The sequence below is a fragment of the Amblyomma maculatum genome, chromosome 11, assembly GCF_055883805.1.
Source record: "Amblyomma maculatum isolate TAMU_Amacu chromosome 11, ASM5588380v1, whole genome shotgun sequence".
NCBI classification, from domain to species: Eukaryota; Metazoa; Arthropoda; class Arachnida; order Ixodida; family Ixodidae; genus Amblyomma; species Amblyomma maculatum.
Genome location: NC_139354.1, coordinates 111758093 through 111780692, shown reverse-complemented (window position 1 = coordinate 111780692; position 22600 = coordinate 111758093). Strand labels below are relative to the sequence as shown.

Genomic DNA, 22600 nt, shown 5'->3' with positions numbered 1-22600 from the left:
GAGGCAAAAAATGTAAGAATTTGATATTTGCTGTATGTACAAATATATTTTAAAAACGTTTGCCTAATAAGCTATTGCGTGTGATATAAATACACAACGAATAATGTATTAAAAAAGAAGCTTTTTACGCAGGTATGTGCACACGTATTGTTTGAAAACAACTGTCCTGGCATTTTACCGGAGAAACCAATTGCCAGCCTGTATATGAAGCGACTCACAACGTCACGGAAATATACCTCACGGAAACATACCGAAAGCCACGCTGTTAGAACCAGAGTGTTGAGGAATTATAGTATTTCTAACGGAGTAGCTTACTGTCACCTGCTTACAAGGTATGCGCAAGACTAAAGCTTAATTTATTAGACGAACGTTAGCCTGCAATCAACCAGAACGACAGAAGGTTTGAAGAAAGAACCCTAGATAACAGGTTATATTCGCTTTACGAATCATGTGGTAGAAAAATATATTGTATATATAAGCAGTCCTATCCTCAGTAAAGAGGGAGTAATTTACTCATCAGCATTCACCAAAGCAAAATCTTATCGCCACGTAGTAAATACCTACAGCTTTTGCGTTAACTTAGTACAATTTGGTTATCCCAGTTGGTAAAGCGAGTGCCCCAGACTGGCGGTGGTCTCATTTCAAATCCAGTATCAAAATTTTCTTTAAATGAGTAATTTCAGCCAAAGCTGCGGCTATTACTTGTAGCCGTATGAATAATCTAGAAATTTCAAGCTTGAGGTGTTCCTCTATACAGAAGAACCGAAAACTATGGGAGATGGGGCATCACTGAATAACTAAGCAAAAGCGCTGCGACGACAGGCACCAGAAAAGAAGAGTGACAAACTTTGACTAACAACTCAAGGTTTATTGAAAAAAAAACTGGTATTAATACACTCTCCAACACCCAGAACGAATGCACCCTCGAACAACTTCTAGTCATCAGAGTCTAGACATTGAATTTCAGTCATGAAGCAGCGCTGAAGGTGTGCGCACACACGTGTCTCTATTCACATGGATATGATGGTCCTCACAATGCTCTCGTGATAATTTTTCCTTGTGCCTACTTTGGCTTCTTTGAAAATAGGTATGCATAATTTATTATCAGGAGAATAATGGTTGTTATTTAAGATACATCCTCTTTAATACAACGCAAGGTTAGACGACGAGGACCTTTTAAGGACGTATTATGCTGGCGTAGACGATATTTACACAGTTTCAGGTCTTCCCGATATACCTAGCTTTTATCAGAAATTGTCTCTCTTCTTCTTGTGTGTCCGTCATCGCGGAGATACTTTTAGTTATTCCTCTAAATAGTAGGCCTTGAACAGCTTTCATATATATAAAAAAGAATATTGTAGTCTAGTTCCTCGCCGAGCGTGGATGTCCATGAAATGCATTGAACGAGAAGGATTCCATATCTAGGGAAGCTCATAAGTGTTAACAGCATCCTTGCTAGCCAGGGCTTTGGGCTGTTTAACATTACCTTATCCAGCATACTCAGCTGCTCTGCTAGTTAGGTAGCGCGCATGGCCAATGTTGCTGTTTTCGCGGCTGCAGGAGCTTCTACACTGCTTCTTAGCTGGACAGCGCTGTCGACTTCCTCAGCCTCTTTTGGTGCTCAACGTGTCGATGTGTGCAGCCTGTTTTGTTTTTATTTATCGATTACAAGCGCACTCCGTATTGGTCTTTTCTTTCCTTTTTGGCCGCTTGACATCAGTGGTACGCCGATTACGCTATCTTAGCAACCATTAACATTGCAGAACGAACGAAGGGATGAAAGCTTCAGATGACGAATATTTTGAATCCCTAGAGCTAGATGCAGCCAGCTAGAATACGTAGGGCGCGATGGCTCGTAAATGCTTCATAAGGTTTAAGAGCCCAAAGACACTCAAGCTTGGCCATAATTGAGGGCTCTGGAAATTTCGACCACCTCGGGCTCTTAGTGTGCACTTACAGGGCACTGGAACGGGTACCTTGCTTTTGTCACCCTCTCAAATAGGCTACCAAGGCAAGCTTGAGGAGATGCCCGAGTCGTGTAGGATGTTGGAAAAGGAAGAGTTTGCGTTTCCAGCACCGACGGTAAACATCCTGCTCAAGAATGTAGTATGTAAAGTTTTAGAGCTAAAACTTCTATAGGAAGTCATTTTCGGGAAAGATTAAGAAGGCAGTTCTTTGTAACTAGCCACTGCCTATAATAAGATGCTCAGTCCTTCTCAGGTTAGGTTATATTATATTATAAATGCAATTATCGCTCATTAGGTGTTTGTTGCCTTCAGTTTCAGCGAGATCTCGGGTAGCGAAGAAAACTAAAGTAATTAGGAGATCGCCGAGCTAGCCTTCAGTATTTTCCATTGTATTCGGAGCCATGCAATGATTCTGGCTTGCACAACATGTACAAGAGGTGTCAACATATTCTAAAGCTCATGCTCAAGCATACTTTACGTTAACTTTGGTACATAGAGCAGAAAGCTGGCTCTCAAGGCCACACGCACGTAGTTTGTTTCGTAAACGTTTCTCTTCTCAGACGTTGTCTCATAGACACGGTGCTGTTTTTGCACTGCAACTAAACCGATGCTGTTAAACTTCAGACTGCAGTTGGAAGGATATAACGTGAAACATTATGTCGCGATGACCTGAAAGTGCGGCCCGAAACGTTTCTTTGTATTGGTCCAGTTCAGGTTGGTTCCAAGTAGGCGAAAAGTATTTGGGTTAGATTCAGTTCCGGTTCTGCGCAAAACTACTGGTTAAGATAAAATTGGGCTTAAGGTTCGGTAGCGATTTGGCACTTTACCTAAAGCAATAAATAAATTGTGAATACAAGGTAACTTGAATCAAACAGATTTTACATGAAATGCCAAATTGTCAACTATCTTAATTACGCTGAAATAAAAAGAGGAAAACAGACGCGATTCAAACTGACAACCTTTCCGTCACAATGCACACACGCTACCCTGAGGCAAGTTTTTTAGCGTGATGAAAATTGAGGCTTTGCGTCTTATGATTTATACCAAAATAAAACAGCATCCGTGCCTGCGAAATGATATACAAAAAGGATGGCAGGCAGCTGAAGGAACTCATTGCGTTTTTGTGTCATACTCACAATACGAAGCCTAAGTGCTTTCTTATTTTTTGCGCTTTAAATACTAAATATTTTTTCTGTATATTCCCTCCCCCTGGCACCATGGCACCATGGCTCCCTTTGGCACCATGCATGAGCTTCTCCGTAGATTAAATACCTCTCTCACTCTCCGGTCAACTTTCGCCTTTCTCTGCTCAGTGGCGAGCCCTACACTCGAGGCGCATCGCTTTCATGAACCGTAAAACTCGCAGCCACTGGCTATTGCTAAAAAAACAGCCTTGTATTGTATTTTTGTTAAAAAGTTTAAAGTTTCTCATCCGGGTTAACCAGCATACAGTACGCTCACCAGCGTAATATTGGTCAAACCTGCGGAATCGTGCTCACAGTGCACCCATCTCTGACAGCTTCGCTCTTTGCCGCAGTTCTTTTCGTAAAGGAGAAGACGCAACGCATTGTTACGTGAATTTTGAAGGCGTCCGTCCTGCTTTAGTCCAAAAGTTTGCCTAAGTTGCATGGGCACAGTTGCTTTCCCTCGGGCGTAGCACAAGAAGTAGCAACATTGCATTGTTGGCCTCGCCATACCCAGAGAACCTTGGCCGTTCAAAGAACTGCCCCTGTTTCGCCGAATAAAGGATGCGAGGGCTTTGAGGGCGGTTTTGTTTATGACAGCATTTTACAGACCCATTGAAGTAAGGAGCGGAGGCTTAATATTATGACCAGTGGCACCATTTTACGACGCCAACAATAGCAGCCTTTCGTTCGAACTGCGCTGATGACAAGCCGCCGACAAAAATAAAAGAAAAATCGTGGCCGCTGCTGCGCAACTATTTGCTTTTCAACCATTCCAGACCTGCAATGCCTGCTTTGGTCGCCGCCTGCTTAACGACAGCGTGTGCTCTTCATACTTTCGTAATGCACGCAAAGAATGTTAAACTCTGCAAACATAAAACAGAATATTTTTGCCCGCAACAATTATGGGCAGCGCGAAGTGTGTTCTCTAACCTAAGGGGAGGCCCTAATGTCGCCCATTTCCTCCCCCCTCCACCCCCCCTCGGCTCCCCGCTTTCATACTGCATGACGCCTTGGAGCGCATAGCGACCACAACCATCTGTAGGCATCGCTACGGCGGGATTTCAAGCAAACAGACGCGCACGTGCTTGCCATGGGCTCCTTAACGAGCACCCCAGCGATCGTCACCCACGAAACACGCTGCTCGCATCGCGTGCTCCGGTCAGGGAGAGCGCTCGTTTGCTCGTGGGTGGAATGGTGCCCTCGTAATGGCCGTTAGCGAAGGCTGAAATAGGGCAGGCCCGCCCCTGTACCGTCCACCTTTGACTGTTTTCTGCCGACAAACTATTCCCGAAGCCAGAGAGGGGACACGCGTGGACCACAGCGCATACTTTGGCCTTGAGATGAAGGCGTGTACAGGCGGCCGTGAAATATTTCTGTATTCTACCGCGAAAAGATCGAAGTTTGTAGGGCACATTAAACATAATTAATGTGAAAGAAGTCTCACTGCGTTTAAGACGCTGCTGTTTCTCTTCGTTTCCTGTGGAGTCGATATGTTAGTTACGGCGGCAACATGAGACCTGTGGCCACCGGCAATAGTGGAGCGATGGTTTGCTATTTCCTTTGAGATGCACGTGCAGCTGCTTCAAGAGCACTTGTACTATGTGCGGTGACTCGTGCTGTGGAGCAGTCTAGCAAGCTGGTATCGTCGAGGTTCCAATAAAATGTTAGCGACACGGATGCCACTTGTCGCGATATCGGAAGATTTGTTCCAGAGAAGAGACTGGATGGGATGGATGGATGGAATATAGGAGCGTCCCCTTTGAAACTAGGTGGTAGCTGTTGCTATCATGTTCGTTTTTTTTTCACTGTATCTTAATTACTGTTTTAGATAAGTTAACTATACCATATATTCTATTTATTGAATTTTTGTTTGTACATTACTGACAATAGGTTACTTTTCTGCTTTTAAGCCATCAATCTTCCAATCGTTTTTTGCTAGCTTCCACCGCAGGTTCATTCAGCCGGCCACTGGTATTTCTAAATCCCAGGGCCACATGAAGAGTGATTGCGCCTGCATCGACTTCCGGATGGATACCATCACATTCGAGTATAAGATTCGAGTTTAAGAGCAGCTGCCGATGTTCCATCTAGAGGTCAGAGGCCATGACGGGCACTACATTCATGTGCTATTCAATCTAAGACTTTATAACAAGCACACTATGATCAGGATAGAAAATAAATGAGCCCGCAAGGAGGAAGAATTCTCGAACAGGATATCGAGTGCTGTGTATGAGCAGGCGACAAGGCTACTGGTTAAATCGCCTCTTGATCTCTTCCTAGTTCCACGCATTTGCCAGCACCTACAGCAGAGCGTGCGAATCAGCAGATATTCATTTTTTGCCTTCCTGAAATCGTACCTGGAACTTATCGTCATTTTTTAAGACGTATCGTGCTGTAATAAAAGAAAGCTTTTATATATGATCGTCTGTTGCCCCAGTTCAATGTGAAATCATATTTTACTCTGCTGAGAAGCGCAATTCGTAGTTGTGTCGTTCCTGTTGGAAAATGTTCATCTACAAGAATCATCTGCAGAATTGTAGAATATATTTTAAACACTTTAATCACGTTTAATGTTAAAAACTGTTTAAAGAGGCATTTAAAAGCTTTTTCTTTTAACACGCTGTAAGGCAAACGTTCCAATAAGAAGCTCAACAGATAGCCGTATACAATTCATAGACATTTATTTAGGGTTTAAAAGTCTTGATATGTGCTTGATGTACCCTGTACAAAGCAACACGCGCTTATTTTCCTCTCTCCGCAGCCCGTTATACCTAGTGGCACGGGCAGAGGCATATTGTTTTCCATTACTTTTGGGTAGCCTCACCATAATATATGTCCACTCTCTGCGCGCCCTACCTCCCAAACCAAGCGTTAGTCTCGCGCACTGACCCTTTAATGCCCCGTTAAAAAGCCCGCCTGGGCCATAAATTGATTAGAGGGGGCTATGCACAGTGGTTGAAGGGATCTGTGTTAGTGGAACTGTGTTAGTGACTAGCCGCTGTGCTAGTGACACTGTGTTTATGGTGTTGGTAATTAAGCCTGCTTCGTTGGATAGAAAAGTGAGATTATGTTGAATGTCCAGATGTAAGGAAATGCACCAGTATAAAAAAAAAAAACAAGATAAAATGTGGACTGTTACGCGTTATATGTGGCTACCGAGGTTTCTAGAATGTGTTTTAGACAGCTATGTCGTCATATTGTCCGAAAACGTATGCAGAATGATCGGTCGAAACATTAGGATGGAAATCGATATTTTATGCACAAGGCGGCGCGCCCGGGGAGGCACCGTTGCCATAGAAATGCCGTATGTGACTATAGCGATTGCATTCATTTGTTAGAGGTGAAACTTAGTTCTCATTTGACCTTCAAGAATAGTAGCAGTAGTGCTAAATCCTTAAAACCAGCGTCGTCGCCGTTCTCTACTCCGTAGTGTTGAGAATAAACGCGTAGAAAAAAATATTCACGTTATTTTGTATGAAAAGTGTGACATTTTGTGTTCCCGTTCCATACCATTTCGCACACCATTTAGTTTGTGATTTAGCATTCATCTGCTAGTCAAGCTGGATGCTCGTTGTCGAGGGATTCAAGCCAATGACATATGTACCTCCATTTTTTGCCGTTAACGGTAAGTTTATGGGTATCTATCGAGAAGTGAGAAAGATACTACGCCTTATTTTCTTCCAAAACCAAACGAAGTAAGGATGTTTAACACACTGCCAAACAAACATTGTGATAGTCTCCCAATGGCGGAAATTCGCAGAACGGGTGGGCGATGTTAAATACACTATTGTGCTTGCTCTTAAGGAAAAGCTTAGGCGAAGTCGTAATTTTTGTTCTGTTATCGTTCATCCGATTCGTGACGTGGAAATGACATATGCAGCCGCCGGCTTTCCGGCGCAGAACTTCAACGCACTTTGAATCCTTTTCCGCTGCCCCTCACATGGATGCAATCAGTGCATATCGTGATTGCTGACCTTTCCGAATACCTGATGTCCTTTTTGATGTCAATATACACATTTTATCTTTACCTTTTTTATCTCATCTGTTTTCCGTCGCAACCTTGAAATCACTAAGTAACATTCAGCTTCGCTTTTTTATTTGTTCCATTTTTTTTTTTCATTGGAGTAGCCCCTCCTCAGGGGAAGGCGGTTATCGCGGTGAAGTTGGCTGCGCGCGATCAACTCTTCCCCCGTGTCCTCCCGCCTATGCAAATTCGCTTTTGCGGGCAGCCGGTTGGCGCCCCTCCCCCTGATTCCCAGTTTCTGCCCAAAGCTGAGGGAGCACCCTCTTTGCTCAGGCTTTTGTTTCTCCGACTTCCGACCGCTGGCTGCCGCCTAATGGCATGTTTGCTTGGTCGGAGAGCAAACATTCCCCTAATGGTGACCTGTCATGCAGCGTCCACGTGACGGATGAAGTGCCAGCCTGTTGAATGACAGTCATTTCGAATCGGCAGCCCCGCAGACAGAGCAGTAGAAGCGCCGCCTTCGCCCTGGCTTGTTTGACATGCGCAGCATTGTTTGTGCTGTTATTGTTTGTTTTTGATCGCAACGCTTCTCTGCTTTCTTCAGTGTTGCGTGGGTGCGCAGCTTAGAACAGGCGGCGTTCTCCTTACAGTTCATTTTGTACGGAAGAAACTAGAGCTGATATTTTTTTTATTCATCTGAGAGTAGTTTAAATTCCGTCTCAGAGAAGTCAACACGCACGTCCGAACCAGAGTAGCACCTAAAGCTACACGTACCTCCCTCCTTAAGCAGGCTTAATTCAAGCGTTTCGAACGCGAAGGAGCTAGTCGAAAGGAACAAAAAATAATTTACGCGGTAAAATTCCAAGGGTAGCTGATGGCAGGGCGCCCATAGCTTCCGGGCTTTGCAGGTTGTCTGGTTCGGTCTGCAAATGAACGTAAATTACGGGGGGAGTTCTACGCTGAAAGAGCAGGCACGCCATTGTTATTGTTTTAATATGTATGACGCGCTGCTGTCCGTGGTCCCACTGCTATTTCACGTAAACCAAGCACGTTGCGCCGACTCCAACTGGCGGACTAAAAATATTAAGCCACGAAAAACACTTTTAACGGGCCCAAGATAAGCATTCCTGGAATCATATCCGCGACTGCATAATGTGCGCAGAAACAAATTTTCTACTTTGATTGCATCCAATGCACGTATTGTTTCGGTTTCCTTCGAAATTTAGTGCAGCTACATTTCTATACACTTTTTGTTTATTTATTTACTTACTTTTTAGCCTCGCCATCCGAAAGTTTAAAGAAAAAAGTGGGCCAAACATAAAAAGAAAAATACAATGCATTACCATCGGCGCAGACAAAGAGGGTATAAAACGAATGTGGCCGCACGAAATTTTGAAGACAGCAATGGATACAAAGAATAATTACCATTACTCTACCCCCCCTTGGAAAATCAACGTCACAAGTAAAAGGTTCAAAAAAGACCATAAAAAAAAAGCATAGACAGCAATAATTGTGCGCATCTTATTGAAAGGCGGTTCAAAACAACATGATATTGTAAGGGATCAAAGAACAGAAGAAAGGAGGTAAGTGTTTTTCTATACCAATAGGCACTATGCGAAAAACTCCTTAATATTATTCTCGCGGTGTGGATATACTGTGAAATAACTACACGGAAGCAGTTTTTTTAACTAATATAACGAACTTATTAAGCAAATCAACTGATAGCTAGGGTGAATACACATTCCTAAGCTTATTGACAATTCGGTTTTGGAATAACAGCACGTTAATAAAAAAATGAAGAATAAAATAACATAACTCGCAGAAGCGAACATCATTTATAGCCTCTCTCTTTCTCATGGGCCGAATGAGCACTTCCGCTGACACATTGATTTCATTATTCTGAAGTATTGTGTATTTGAAAATACTCTGGCTCAGGCTTGCGCACTGTGCGTAGCACTGAAGATGAAAGGGTAGATTAGGCCTAGAAACAACTGCTAGTCATCCCCTTTCTCAGAGGCATTGTTCATTATCTGAACACCTTTTTGTCGCCTTTGCCGTTATTTTCGCCTGAGGAATATAAGCCGAAGTCAAATGTGTCAGTATAGGTGAACACATTCATGTACCCGCGTGCGTATAACGGACGTGAATTCTAGCCTTTTATCATTCATGAAGCACCTCCCATAAATACCTCCTTATAATGTTTAGTTTTCGGGACATATTGCAGCCCTCCAGTGACCAGTCACCATTTCACGCCAAATGGCTTTTCGCCATAAAGATTTACCGTCTAGTAGGCACCTTGAATGCTTCGCTACGTGCTTGAAAAAAACATGTGGCTAGAAATGTTAACGTTTCTGTCTCAAACTGCATACAACATGATGATTATAGCAGTACTTGGAGTTACAGAAAAGAGGACTCGAGCTGGTCGATGCTCACTAAGAGACGGCTTAGAAGGACGAGGGAAACGCAATTCCTATGCACAGGAGACATCGCTAATGTGTGTTTTCGCAGACAGCTTATGGTGCATCCTTTGCAAGACTCTGAAAAAGGTTTATTAAAATGCTCAAGTGGTTGTTATTAGCTAAGTTTTATAATGACATAGCTGTTGGCGAGCAGGTAAGTCTACACGAAAGTCGGTTTGTACGATGTAACCACAGCGTGTAACAGTATTAGTGTGGTACCATTAAAAGCAATAGACGTTCCTTATAGACTCTTTAGGTAGAATACCGGTAGAGAAAAAAAAGGTTCGCGCCGTTTTTCTCTGCATGGGACAAAGAAAATCGGCAGAGGTACTTCAAACTGACTGCGGGTATGAATTCGAAAGCATTACAGTCCCGGCTTAGAAATATTTTCCCACGAGGTCTTCGACGTGTGTCAAGTTTCTTTTTGATATTACTGTATTCAATATAGGCGGTTCCGAATTCAACGTAGACTGACATCCTTCACGCGGCTTTTTGGAGCCGTGATCGCAGAAACCTGTCGTAGAAGGCATACGATTGTGGGTGTGTATGCAGTACTTGGTTGTAAAGGGAAGCTGTGACCCTTACAAAGATCATATATATGCGCAAAGAGACAAGACGTCCTATACAAATACCGACGTGGATAATATCTCCGCTAGTAGCCGAGGAGTTCTGCACTGATCTATAAAGTATCCAACGTACGTAGCAAGGGGCATATAGAAGCAATAAAAAAGAGGACTGTAGCTCACCAGGATCAGGTAACGTCAGAATTATTGAAGAACAGTAGAGAGAGAGTGCTGAAAAGAATGCTCACACTGTATACACAATGCCTGATGATCTGCATAGAATACCGGAAGCCTGGAAGAACAGGAATATTATCTGAATCCACAAGAAAGGTATTTGAAAAATTACAGACCGATAATCTTACGGTTCGTTACGTAAAAGGTAATTACTAAGGTAATCGATAAAAGAATCCAGAGAAACGCACATTCCAATCAGCCAATGGATCAGGTACCTTTTGGTGAAAACTGTAATAGGACATATCCGCACTATGAACCTAGTGATACGAAAATGCTCGGAATATTACCATCATTGCATTTCGATACTACAAAAAACCATTATACGAAGCCAGAACCTCCGCAGTCATGCAGGAATTACGCAATCAGGGTACATATTAAACATATGTGAAAGAACTCGAAGATACATATTGTGGGTGCATTACAGAGGCAGTACTTCATATAGAAAGTGATAAAATTCCACTATGTATGGATGTTATACAAAGAGCCTCGATATTTCCAATAATATTGATAGCTTGCTTAGCGGAAGTATAAAGAGACCTGTTTAGGGGACAGCCAGGGTAGGGTTTGGTGGTGGATACTTCAATAATCTAGGTGCAGTGATCTCACATTGCACTCCAGCATAACCCGGGATACGAATTGCAAAGTTTGATTAATGGCTTAAACGGGTAAACGGTGGGAACAAAATTAGCATCCTGAATGCTTAAATAACCTTTACAGCCTCGAAAATGAACATCATTTTACGATAGGTAACAACGAGCTGAGAGTGGTAAACAAATACACATACTTAACAAGATTTTGAGCACAGATTCGGACCACGAAAATGGAATACCTAGAATCAGATTTTGATTGAGCGTATGTGGAACGAACAGTAACGTTAAGAATGACAGCATACCATAATTTCCGGAAAAAAGCAAAACGTATGTGTCAGCTTTATCTCATCGGTACTCACTTATGGATGTTGAAAGTACAACTGAATTCGAAGAACACACACAGAGTGTTTTGAAATGGAAAATGATTGACGTCACGTTAAGAATCAGAAAGTTTGCGGAGTGGGTCAGGAAAGAAACGCAAATTAACAACATTCTAGTCAAAATGAAGAAGAAGTAGGCATGGCCAAGACATTTAACGTGAAGACGAGGTAGAATACGGTGGCTAAGGGTGCTAGACTAGATTATGAGGTAAGGCAGGCGTAGAAGCGGGCGCCAGAAAGTTAGGTGAAAAGAGGGGATTAAAAAGTGTGAAAGGATTATCTGGATAGAGCGAGTACAGGATGGAGTAAGCTGAAAAGATATGGGAGAGGCAATGCCTCTTTCATAAGGGGTGACAGCGATAATCTCGTCGGTATAAGAACGCGTAGCAGGCTAGTCTCCAATTTAAGTATGCTATATGTGCAGCGAAAATTCGCATATTACAAAAAGTACATTGGGATTAATTGTTCTATGCCTATTTTGATACAAAAATCAGGAAAACTGCAGTCACATGGTTGTCCACTATTGCTAAGTACACCTCTGCGCAAAAGTGGAGAGACCACGCGAACAGCTGCAATAATTATTTTTATGCATATCAAATGCACCTGATACATTTGCTTGGACAAGATGACAAGCATATTAGGGAGGCTACCACCCTTTGCATAACTTAGAAATAGCCGTGTAGCGTTCTACCGGCCAAAGGCCGGCAGCTACGCGATGAAAACCAGGCAGATTTACAGAGCGAAAAGACGACGCTTTATTTCCGGCTCGGAAATATATAGAGAAGGAAAGAAAGGAGGGGAAGAAGGAAAGAGGGAATAGCTACGCATGCGCTGTTATCTGCAGCATTGTTGTCAGCAGCATTTCCTTCCCCTAATAGCCATAGCGCTCCACTGGCTTTCTAGTTCTTGTGGACCGGCGTTGCTCAGGAACAGGCCCTTCGGGAAGGTCGTGAGCCTCGTCTGTCGGGGCCCCTAAGGTCGCAGGAGGCGATTCTGCAGGACTTGATACTTCTCTGCTTCCGTCGGTGTCTGAAGAGCGTTTTCGGATCTGGTCGACATGACGTCGAACGACTCCGTCCTCAGTAGCCACAGTGACTAGACGGGCACCACTCGTCGATTTCACTTTGCCTGGTGTCCACTTTTCTCCTACGCCGTAGTTGCGCACGTAGACTGCGTCTCGCGGGGTGAAGTACCAACTGGCGGAATCAGTCTCTGAATGCTTGGGCATTTCGTAGTTCCTGGGAGGAAAACACATATCTAATTTTGTACGCAAACGGTATCCCAGAAGAAGCTCGGACGAGAATTCTTTGCAAGCCGCTTCACCTTCAGAAATTGCTGCGTGTGGTTTTGTCAAAACGCGCAGTCCCCCACTGTTACGCATGGGTGTACATAAAAGGACGACGCAAATTTGAATCTTCTGAAATAGTGGTGGCTTCAGACGCGGGGGTGTCTGGATGATCCTACTGATACGTCTTGGATATTCGGCTTACTAGCTGTGCTCATGATAAGGCCCCTTGATAACCTCACCCTGCATGTTTTTTCTGTCGCTAGAAGTTTTCGGCCATGTTGTAAGTCAAAACTGCAAATGACGCCACCGGTTTTTCTCGTCATGTTACAAGCAATATTTTCGCTTTTAAGCAAATCTTCCTCGAGGGGAATCGAAGCCTGGTCCCCTACGTAACAGGCATGAATAGTGGACACGATGCTAAAGATGAGACGCATAATAACCGTCAAACAACGTTAAACAAACAGCACATCTACAGGCGAATTTAGTAGATAATGTACACGAGAGGAATGTTAACAGTAAGGCTTAATAAGAAAATGATAGGAAAATGTCATTAAAAAGTTCTTCAAATCTATCGGAAAGGCAAAAAAGAGCACACTCGATAGCTCTCCGTCCCTTGTCTTCTACCAGCAGTGTAGTGGAACCCAGAAAATTTTATTTAAAGCCATAAACAGCTTTCAATGATATCTCATTATTAACATATATTGCAGCCAGAGGCCTCTATAGCTTTTCAGGGCTCTGTGTACTGTGCAAACATGCAAAGGATTTGTTTACGACAAAGTTTTATGATAATCTTTAAATACTACTCGTTAATAATACACAGCTAAGTCTCGTCCCTCCTAAACATGAGCATACTGCCTCAGTATTGGGCCTTGACCTTAATATTCCAGTAAACGTTGTGGAGAATATTCGGAAGAGGTTATTTGTAACAAATACCATCGTGTTACCTGTACGACTGTTAAGGGGTTTACTTTTCACTTTCTCTACTGTGACTGAGTCGTCTATATCTGTGGCTATATCCTTACAACATGAAACTTACTAAGATTATGGCTTCACAACGTTTTACTTCTGCAACCCACGTGCACTTTACGTCACCTAGCTGGATCACTGCCCTCAATCACTGCCTTGAAATTAGACATTTGATATGTTGCACAAATTCCTTTTGTCGCTCATTTACGCTTCGCTCATATCAAGATTGCAGCCGCCGTCGTGACCCATTTGCTTCAATGATTGATATTAAATTTTAATGCTCTGATAGCATGTTTTTATTACAAACTTTGCACTGTGTACAATTCTTTTCTATGGCAACCATTTTACATGTTTCAGTAGTTTATCTCTTTCATGCACCTAATTATAAAATTTTTGTGTCCCCCTGCCCTCGTACACCTCCTAAAACGGCCTATGGTACAAACAAAATAGATAAAACTTACAAAATAAAGTAAAATGATCCCTGTTTTATTATTTCAGCTGTCCTGTTCTCACCATATATTGATAAATTGTGAACTGGTCTTCAGGAAAGTCTGGTTCACGAAGACAAAACTAGCATCACGAAGTATAAAAACGAAATTTCTGTTTTTTAACTTTGCTTTCGGTTGAAAGTTTCGCATAGCACATACCCCGAAATTTCGAAACTTTTCTGGGGAATGCTTGTTCTAGGTACATTTTTCACATTTTGTTCAAAGCCACTATTAAAGCCAATATATCATCAAATTTTTTTCTTACCAGTCTTCTAGTCTTTTGCTAATATAATTAAAAACCTACCTCATCGCACCCTATTGCTTTTCTATGGCAATCTGACTCAATTTTTGTAAGCGCGGAGGACAAACTTCAGAAGCACAACTTTGGTACTCATTGGCAGCTTTGACCATCTGTATCAATAGATTCATAATGTATCCTACAGTATTTCACTGATGACTCACCATTATTAAAAAAAACGCAACCCATTGGATTTTATGGCAATCTAATTTATTTGAGCTCGCAGAAAAAACATAAGAAGCAAATTATTGCTAGGCATCAGATGCTCCATATATACTAATATGTTCAACAAAATAATGTACATTATTCCACAGGTCCTCCCGATTATTTTTAAAAACACATCTTTTTGATTTTCTATCCTAGTTTTACCTAGTAATTTTAAAGTTTCTTTTTCATTCATCAGAAGCGCATACCATTCCCATCAACGTGTTCGTGACCGTATCTCATAATATCCTACACTTGCCCTATAATAAAAGCTGTAACAAAATCCTGGACCTGGTGGGAACTCGAGGGTAGAATTAGACAACAGATTTTGCGTGCGAACAGTTTTTCTTTAATTATGTGAAACATTAACAAATATCAAGATACGAGCCTGATATCCTGATTCGCTGACCGAAATTAAACTCCATAATTCTAACCAAATTATCATCTCTTTTCGTACCTAGCTTTAAGGAGTGTCAATTCACTGTGCCTTCTTGCCTTCAGCCTATTTCCGTCGAGAGAGCACGCTCTGCGCATAATGTTTCTCTATCGTCATTATATTTTAGAAGAAACTCACAAGCACATTTTCCTTTCTTGAGCTATGTTAAACCTTTAATGTCTTTAACACTGCATTTTTTAGGTCCGTTTTTTTGTTTAATCGCTTCCTTTCCTGTTCTTATTCCTTTTTTCTGTTGTGTTTCAGTTGCAGCATTGCAACTGATGTGCTTTGCTATGCTGCTACGTGCAAATACCCGACCTGGAAAAAGATAAGAAATAAGTGACGCATGGCAGCCCGGTAATGTTTTCTATGCGCAAAATATACATCTCATAGTAAGATCCTTACAAGCGAATAATCGATTAGTGTACGGATAGCACCCTTTACTGGCGAGCGGAACCTATCACCATCAGCGCTGAGAACAAGACAGAAGAGCGAATATTGCATCCGGGGTAGAGAGGTGAGTCACATCGCAGCTCGTACCTCCGGAAACCCGTTTAGGGCCGAATGAATAAAGGCAACAAAAAATTAACTTGTCAGGCAGCTTTCCTGGGTGCCATTGCGTTTAGGCTAATTGCCGTGCCGGCGCCTGACGTCGATAGGCCATGTATACCGATAATCTGTGAAGCGAGATGAGTCTCCAATTAAAAAGGAGTCTGCCCTCCCCTGCAATAAAGTACGGCTCGCTTCCAACCAAGCCGTAATCAAGAAGGCGTCTTTATTGGCGGTCGGCGTCGCTACGGAAAGAACATGACAGCAGCTTTCGCATCCTTCCCCCGGACCGGTCCTGAAGCCTGCGACGTTATTAATCACCGGCTGATTTGGTTTCGCTCTGTCGATGCATGGCCGCTTTGTTTCGTGCGGGCGCTGTCAACCTTTCTTAATATAGTTCTACGCAACACTGCGAAAACCGCTGCAGTAAAGATTGTTCGCAGCAAGTAGAGCTAAAGAGGGCAAACAGTTGCATCACTGCAGCCCCTAAAACGCAAGGAATTGAAAAGAGCGCTTTACTGATTTCGCTTTCACATGTCGTGCCTAAAACACAGTCGCCGCCTCTAGTATTTCATTGCGTGTTTGAGTCAGCATTAACCGCAGAAATAAGATATTTTGGTTTCGCTGCGGGAATTGCAGTGCCTGCAAGCCAAATCGGCATAAAATAGGCATTCCTCCGTGTGCCCTTCTGTTGCTGATCACTGCATGCAACTGTGGCTATGTACCACGAAGCTGCACGTCGTCCGTACGCGAATCATATAGCTCGAGCTCTGCGTATTCATTAGGAAACACCCCTACCTGTTGCCTCGAACAGAGCTTTGCAAGAGAAATGCTATCTTTGTTTTTGTACTACACGCACACGAAGGCCCGGTAACCTGAGCAATAGGTTTACCTTTGGACAGCTGATTATATCCGTTCTCCTCAACCTATTAACTGTTCGTATTGGCTTGAGCAAGCATTGCAATTAATTTAAGAACCGTTTACGCTTACCTCGAACGTAGCATTGCAGTACTGGAACAGTTCAGGATGAAAAATTACAGAACCTCATATGGCGCCAACGAATCATGACTTAAATAAGTGGCTTTGCATTGCGGTATCTCACATATTCGCGACTTAATAGATAGCTCCAAGGCTGAAACCTCATTCTTATGCATACGTGAGATCCTGGTAATTTGTTCGATGCTGCTCCACAAGGTAAACCTACATGCACTTTTGAGTTAGGTCCGCCTCTTCTGGAAAGATTTGTATCCTCTAATGCAATTCTTGTAGGGATTAGTGCTGAGATCAAGGTTATAAACTTTCAATGCGCGCCATGTTTACCCCACCCCCAGGAACGTACTACGCACACATGCAAAACTTATTTTACAACATTCTTGTTTCACTCGCTTCGTTTCCTTTACACGTGTAGCATAGCATACAAAGCGCAAACTTTCTGCCATTCCTTTCTAATGTTTAACTCCCTCTGTCAGTTTTCGTCAAGTAACTACTGAACGTTAACCCAGCTTATGACCATTGACTAGTTCACTTTATCCTGTATTATGGTTGCACATATTTCCACGCAAATGGCTGTGAGAAGGCTATCAAATCAACAATAACACCTGAATGATCTTCCTCACAGAGGGTATCGCCCATTGGTGGGTATACCATTCTCGATACCTAGAAATACATTAACTTGCTTGGTCGTGTCGGATACGCTACAACGAATACACAAAATATTCCGAGTAATTTATTTCTGGTTTCGCAAACTTTTTCGTTTTACACATAAAGTGAAGTATTCCATGGTGAGCTGATGGAAGTGCACAGGCTTCCATCCGTTTCTATTAGCTCGAGCTAGCTGCTAGAGCGAATGTTTTTTGCTTCATTTTTTCCAAATTGTCAAAACCAGAATTCCAAAAAATGTTTATTAAAACTGCAGCAATGCCGGTTAGCATTACACTGTATATTGTGCCAGAGAAGAGCTAAGAACACATGGACCAATTCTCAGTATTGTTGCATTCGCAGACCATCAGATTAGCGCTATGCATTTAACGTGTATAACAGCTCTTCGGATCCCTTTTTTGAGTAGGGACTATTATCTGTTCTTGTTTTTTTTTGTAAACCGAACAATCACAGCATGAAAATTGTTTGTGGCTTTTCTTTCAATACACATTAACATTTAGGTTGCATTTTGGGATGCCTTCGGACCCCAATTGCTTTTTGAAAAGCTCTGAAAGCTTCCCGTAGGCCTAAGCGGATGTTGAGACTCTCTATACATTCGACGGGATGAAAATATATTGTCGTTTTCTCAGTGATTTCCCGTCTCGGATCACGTGACGAGGTTGCGCACAAGGTTTATGTTCCACGCTTTATTGTCATTTGGTGGTGCATGAGGTTGGAAAAGACGCTGCTAAACGCCTTCGAACCTGATCACGGGGCCACGCAAGAAAGAGGCACCCTGCTCTGATGTAATTGTATTTTCTTAAGATTTGTCAAGAGTTCAAAACAAGACCACTAGAGCGCTCTGACACGCCCCTTATGACAGCTTGAAATGACCGGACAGCGCAGCATCACCAGTGACCGCCCAGAGTCACCAGTCGCAAATTAACTACAGGACAAGCATCTCTGTTCTGCCATTCATCACAATGTGTCTTTCACATGCTATGCACCCTATTTGCACTCGACGTGCTTCACTGCACACAAGGTGGCCCTGCTCTGACTCTATGCTATACCACTGTGGCTTGAAAGAGAACTGTAAAGGAGCACAGGACGAATCACAAAGCCGCAGGCATGAACAGCCCGGCTCCTAACTTTCGACATGTTTTATTTCTCTACATTAGCACATAATTACTTCACACAAGTGCGAGTAGGATCAATGTTTTAGAATGCTTTCTCTTGATCACAAAGCGGTACAGTTAGAGCGACTCGCACATAGGTGCATTAGTTTATCGATACATCGGATTCAGTTCTTTTTCCCGTTATTTTATTTCTGCTTCTCTGTACTACATCACATTTTTCAATGAAACCATACACTTTCGTGACTTGGATGATGCACAGTTATGAACCGGTGATCGCGCTTGGCAATTCTTAACGTTGCGCACAAGCTCCGTTAGTTGCTTAGACAAACGTCCCTCGGTCTGTCCTCTGTAGTGGTATACATATATTTTCATTATCTATTAAAGGGTAACTTCACAGCAAGTGACGCAAGTTCTCGGACTTTTTATTGCGCATACACGCGTTTTCCCGCCACCTAATTGTTCTGCATTGAACTATGGAGAACGTTTCTTATTGGTCAAAGAACACGACGGTTGCAATATCCCCCTGCGCAATTATTATTTAAATCATCGGAATCATCGCTGCAAGACGGATGCAGCACAGAACACTTACATTCACCACGAACTGCATACGGGTTGCTTTCAGTTTCGAATTCATACGCTTCTTGAGCATTTTTCGGCCACAGGGACATGCATATAAAAACAACGAGAAAGTTTAGTTAGTGGCTTCTTATATAGTTCTGAATTTAGAGTAATCATGTTCTCACGTGATTTCTAAGGAGAACTGTGCGGAGATTACTAAAAAAAGATGAAGTTAAGGATTTAGGATTTGATGCTGTTGCTTAGGAGCATTTCATTTGGTAACAAGCACTCTTTCGGGGGTAAAATGCTTACGGCTGTTAGTCAATTGAAGTTATCCTAATATGACTACAATTAACGACAAATGCAATTTATTCTAATTATATACCTCACGCCGAAAGGACTGAGAGCAAACTCAGGCTTAGCTACAGTAGTTAACTAGAAATTAATATATGTATAACAGGATGCATACCTATTCTTTTAGAAGTTAGAGTGTGTATTGCTACTTAAAGGGCCCATGAAAAGCTTGAAGCCGTGCTTAAGAAAGGCGCACGAGCGGTCGGCGTGCCTTCAGCAAAGCGCAAAAAAATTTTAGGCTAACATCTTTAATAGCGCAGATATTTCATATTAAAAATGACGCTCCTCCTCTCCCGTCACTGCAGCCCTCAACTCATACACGCCGATGCGCCGGCCAAAAAAAAAAGAAAATGTCCGGGCCGACGCCCCGCCCATAATGCGTCACGAAGTGACGCCACCGACTCTCGGTTTGTTTACTTCCGGTAGTGCTCCGATTTCTTCCCCTTCGTGTTTGCGGGTTTGCGGCGGTTCGCGTGTCGGTCGCCATGGATCTCATGGATCCCGAGCTCGAAGCGAGGCTGCGTGAAGCCGCTGCCGAGCTGGACTTTGATCCATATGATTATACTCCGTTTCGTGATCCGCTAGACAGCGACGACAGCAGCACGCCATCGACTGGCCCTTCTGAACCACCCGCTGGCAACGGAGACGACGGCCTACCATGGTGCGTTCCGTGGCGCACGCGCCACTGCACATAAGTTATTACAACTTTCTTATTTCACGAAATGCCGTTTCGTGTTTGCTTCGCGGCCTTTTCACATTTTACTTATGCGCAGGTGCCGCTGCGGCCGCTGCGAAAGCATGCCCACACCTGAAGAAGATGTGTGCTGCCGCAGCATGCCGGAGGTGCTGGTGGTGTGCCAGCAGGACGGCGGCTGCATTACGATCCACCCAGCGTTCCAAAGCGTGTGCCTAACGCCCGAAGTCCTTCGGGCTGTGCACATTGCACTAGAGGAGGAGGGAGCTAACGTCGATGGAGACGGAGATGTAAACAAGTAGGTAGTGCGGAAGCGTCAGGTGACAGATTCGCATCATTATTTTTTTTTGTGTGTGTATGATCCGTTTACTGTAAAGCGTGGTATTTTCAGGCAGCACCGCTTCATAGCCTACCGCTTGTTTACCATGTGGATTTGGGGCAGGCTGGGCGAAGGCAACAGGGTGGTCCTGCCAGCCTGCGCCGTTTGCCGGGTTCGGCGTGAATTTCCGTCGGCGAGCTACATGGGATTCAGGCACCCTCCCCTTTAATCTCAGGTGATTGTCGCTTCACTGCATGCTGTATTCTAAACTTTATCACGGGTGCCAGGCGCACTGCTTCGAGTGGTGCATGGAAGTGCGTTTATTTTTAAGGTGGAAAAAATAGAGAATGCTATTTTATGAACGCCAAGTTATGCACTGCGTCAAGTGTCTGTTTTGTGGCACTGTTTAAGAACAGACATCTCATTCCTCTAAAGTGCCAGAACTTGTAGATATCTAAGCAAGAAAGGTGTAGAACTGTTAGTGAAAAATAAAGCCTTGGAAGAAAATTCAAATCCTAGTAAAAAAAAACGATACATATCCAAAAACAATCCAGAATGGAGGACAATGCTGAGCATCGCCAAGTCTGCTTGAGCACATGCTTCCAAGCATCTACCATAAACATTCATTTATTTGGAATGGAATTTTATAGAAAAAAAAAATTAAAATCGAAACACAGAATGCTTGTGCAGAGGCAGCGCAAGCATTCTGTGTTTTGATTAATACCGAGTGTGTGAGTGCTCAATACTGACACAATGAAATGAGTGCTTGAAGGTTTGTTTATTGATACTCCTAGCCGTGAATACATGACAACAGATCGCAGAATACATCCATTTCAGCAGTGGAGTAATACAGGTGAAGCACAGATCAAACCACAACTCTTGTTCCTGCATTTGCTGATCTGAATTATTAATTTGAATTTATTCACAGTCTAATACGCTTGCAGAGTGTTACATTTCTTATTTCATTTCATTTTATTGCCTTAAAGGCCCCTAAAAAGGGGTGTTACATAAGGGGTGGCAAGAGCAAAAATACATAATCACAATAACAGGAAAGTTTTGACACTATCGATGAACTGTGGTGTGCTGCAGTAATAGCTGGTCCCTTTCAGGTGTGTTTGCCAAAGTGTAGGGGCAGCACTGCATATTTTCAAAACGTTGTGCAGGTTCAACCGTCCTTGAACCAAATTTCATGAGCGTTAGCCATTGGCCGCAGTCACAGTTGCTGCTGCCACTTCGATCTTGGCTCGCTTGCACTCTTGCTCAGCTTTTTGGCAATGGGCTAGTCTGGCTTCTCTTTGTTCAATGGTCTCGGCAGGCTGTCTGGCACGGTTGCAACCTCCGTCTATAGTGAGGTGGCGTATGTGCATGGTGTATTTCCGTAAGTTTAATGAAGGAGAAGGAGTAGATGAAACATTAAGACGATGATCATTGTAGGGCACGAAAATGTCTTGCAATTAGAAATTGATGGAGGCGATGTTTACTGTACAGTGCGAGAGTGTGTTGTAGCTTTACTACGAGGTGTGATAGGTTGTGGCAATAGCGTAGTGCTCTCATGTCCAAGCTATAAAGATGACATTGTTTGCTGCACAGCGTGAGAGTTCAAAGTCAACATTGCATTCACTTTGAGGTTTGTGCACGGGAGAAGTCGAGCGAATGCTCTAAAAGCCTTATTTTAGCTGTCTCGGCTATCACCAGCTGTCATGCCTGGACATAATCCCCTATTTCTTGATTATCAGCTGTATCTAACTGTGCATTACATCGCTCTCCTTTCACAGTGAATATATGTACACAAATTCTGCCAGCTAAGGTAGCCACTGCTTCTCATTTTGTGGCCTGTACCGCAGGAATCACTTAGTTGGGCTGGGAGACCTTGTCAGTGCCTGTTCTAATATTTATCCCTCTGGCATTTTATAGAGCGAGGAGCTTCTTTCAAACTCATTCATTTGGCAGTGTTGATAAGGATGTTTTTAACTTGTTCTCTTGCAATTTCTGGGGCCTGAACTTTGTCGACAGCTTGGCTTGTTATCTTGCTTCCTTGAGATCTGTGAATATGTTTCTAGTTTTTACTGTCGCTTTTCTATCCGCATATCTCCTCTTCTGTGGCTTCTTTTCATGGTCGCTTTTTTCAGTGTTGGTGTTTACATTTTATTCATCTGTGCAGGATAGTCAAAGGAAAACGAAAGGCAGTATAGAACAGAGCACCAGATAGAAGGAGCAGAACTGAAGAATTTACAGCTTTGCAGAAAAAGACCACGATGAAATTTGCAAGGAGAGAAGAAGGGAGCACTTATCCAAGGGGAAGAGGTCACCTGCCTTGGGGCAAAGCAT

The 22600-nt window shown here is 43.1% G+C and overlaps 2 protein-coding genes across 2 annotated transcripts in view; both read left to right on the top strand.

Moving 5' to 3' along the window:
- The window catches only part of LOC146174677 (uncharacterized), a 158342-nt gene that overhangs the window by 117138 nt on the left and 18604 nt on the right, over positions 1-22600 (top strand). The window lies entirely within an intron of this gene.
- On the top strand, positions 19721-20255 carry LOC146174678 (uncharacterized). Its single transcript, XM_084585432.1, has 2 exons — positions 19721-19920; positions 20033-20255. The coding sequence occupies exons 1-2, from the start codon at positions 19745-19747 to the stop codon at positions 20253-20255; spliced, it is 399 nt and encodes a 132-aa protein (XP_084441558.1). The 5' UTR covers positions 19721-19744.

Coding starts and splice junctions, on each gene's coding strand:
- LOC146174678 (XM_084585432.1), top strand. CDS start 19,745: ATGGATCTCATGGATCCCGAGCTCGAAGCGAGGCTGCGTGAAGCCGCT. Junction 19,921..20,032: donor GGAGACGACGGCCTACCATG/GTGCGTTCCGTG, acceptor ACTTATGCGCAG/GTGCCGCTGCGGCCGCTGCG.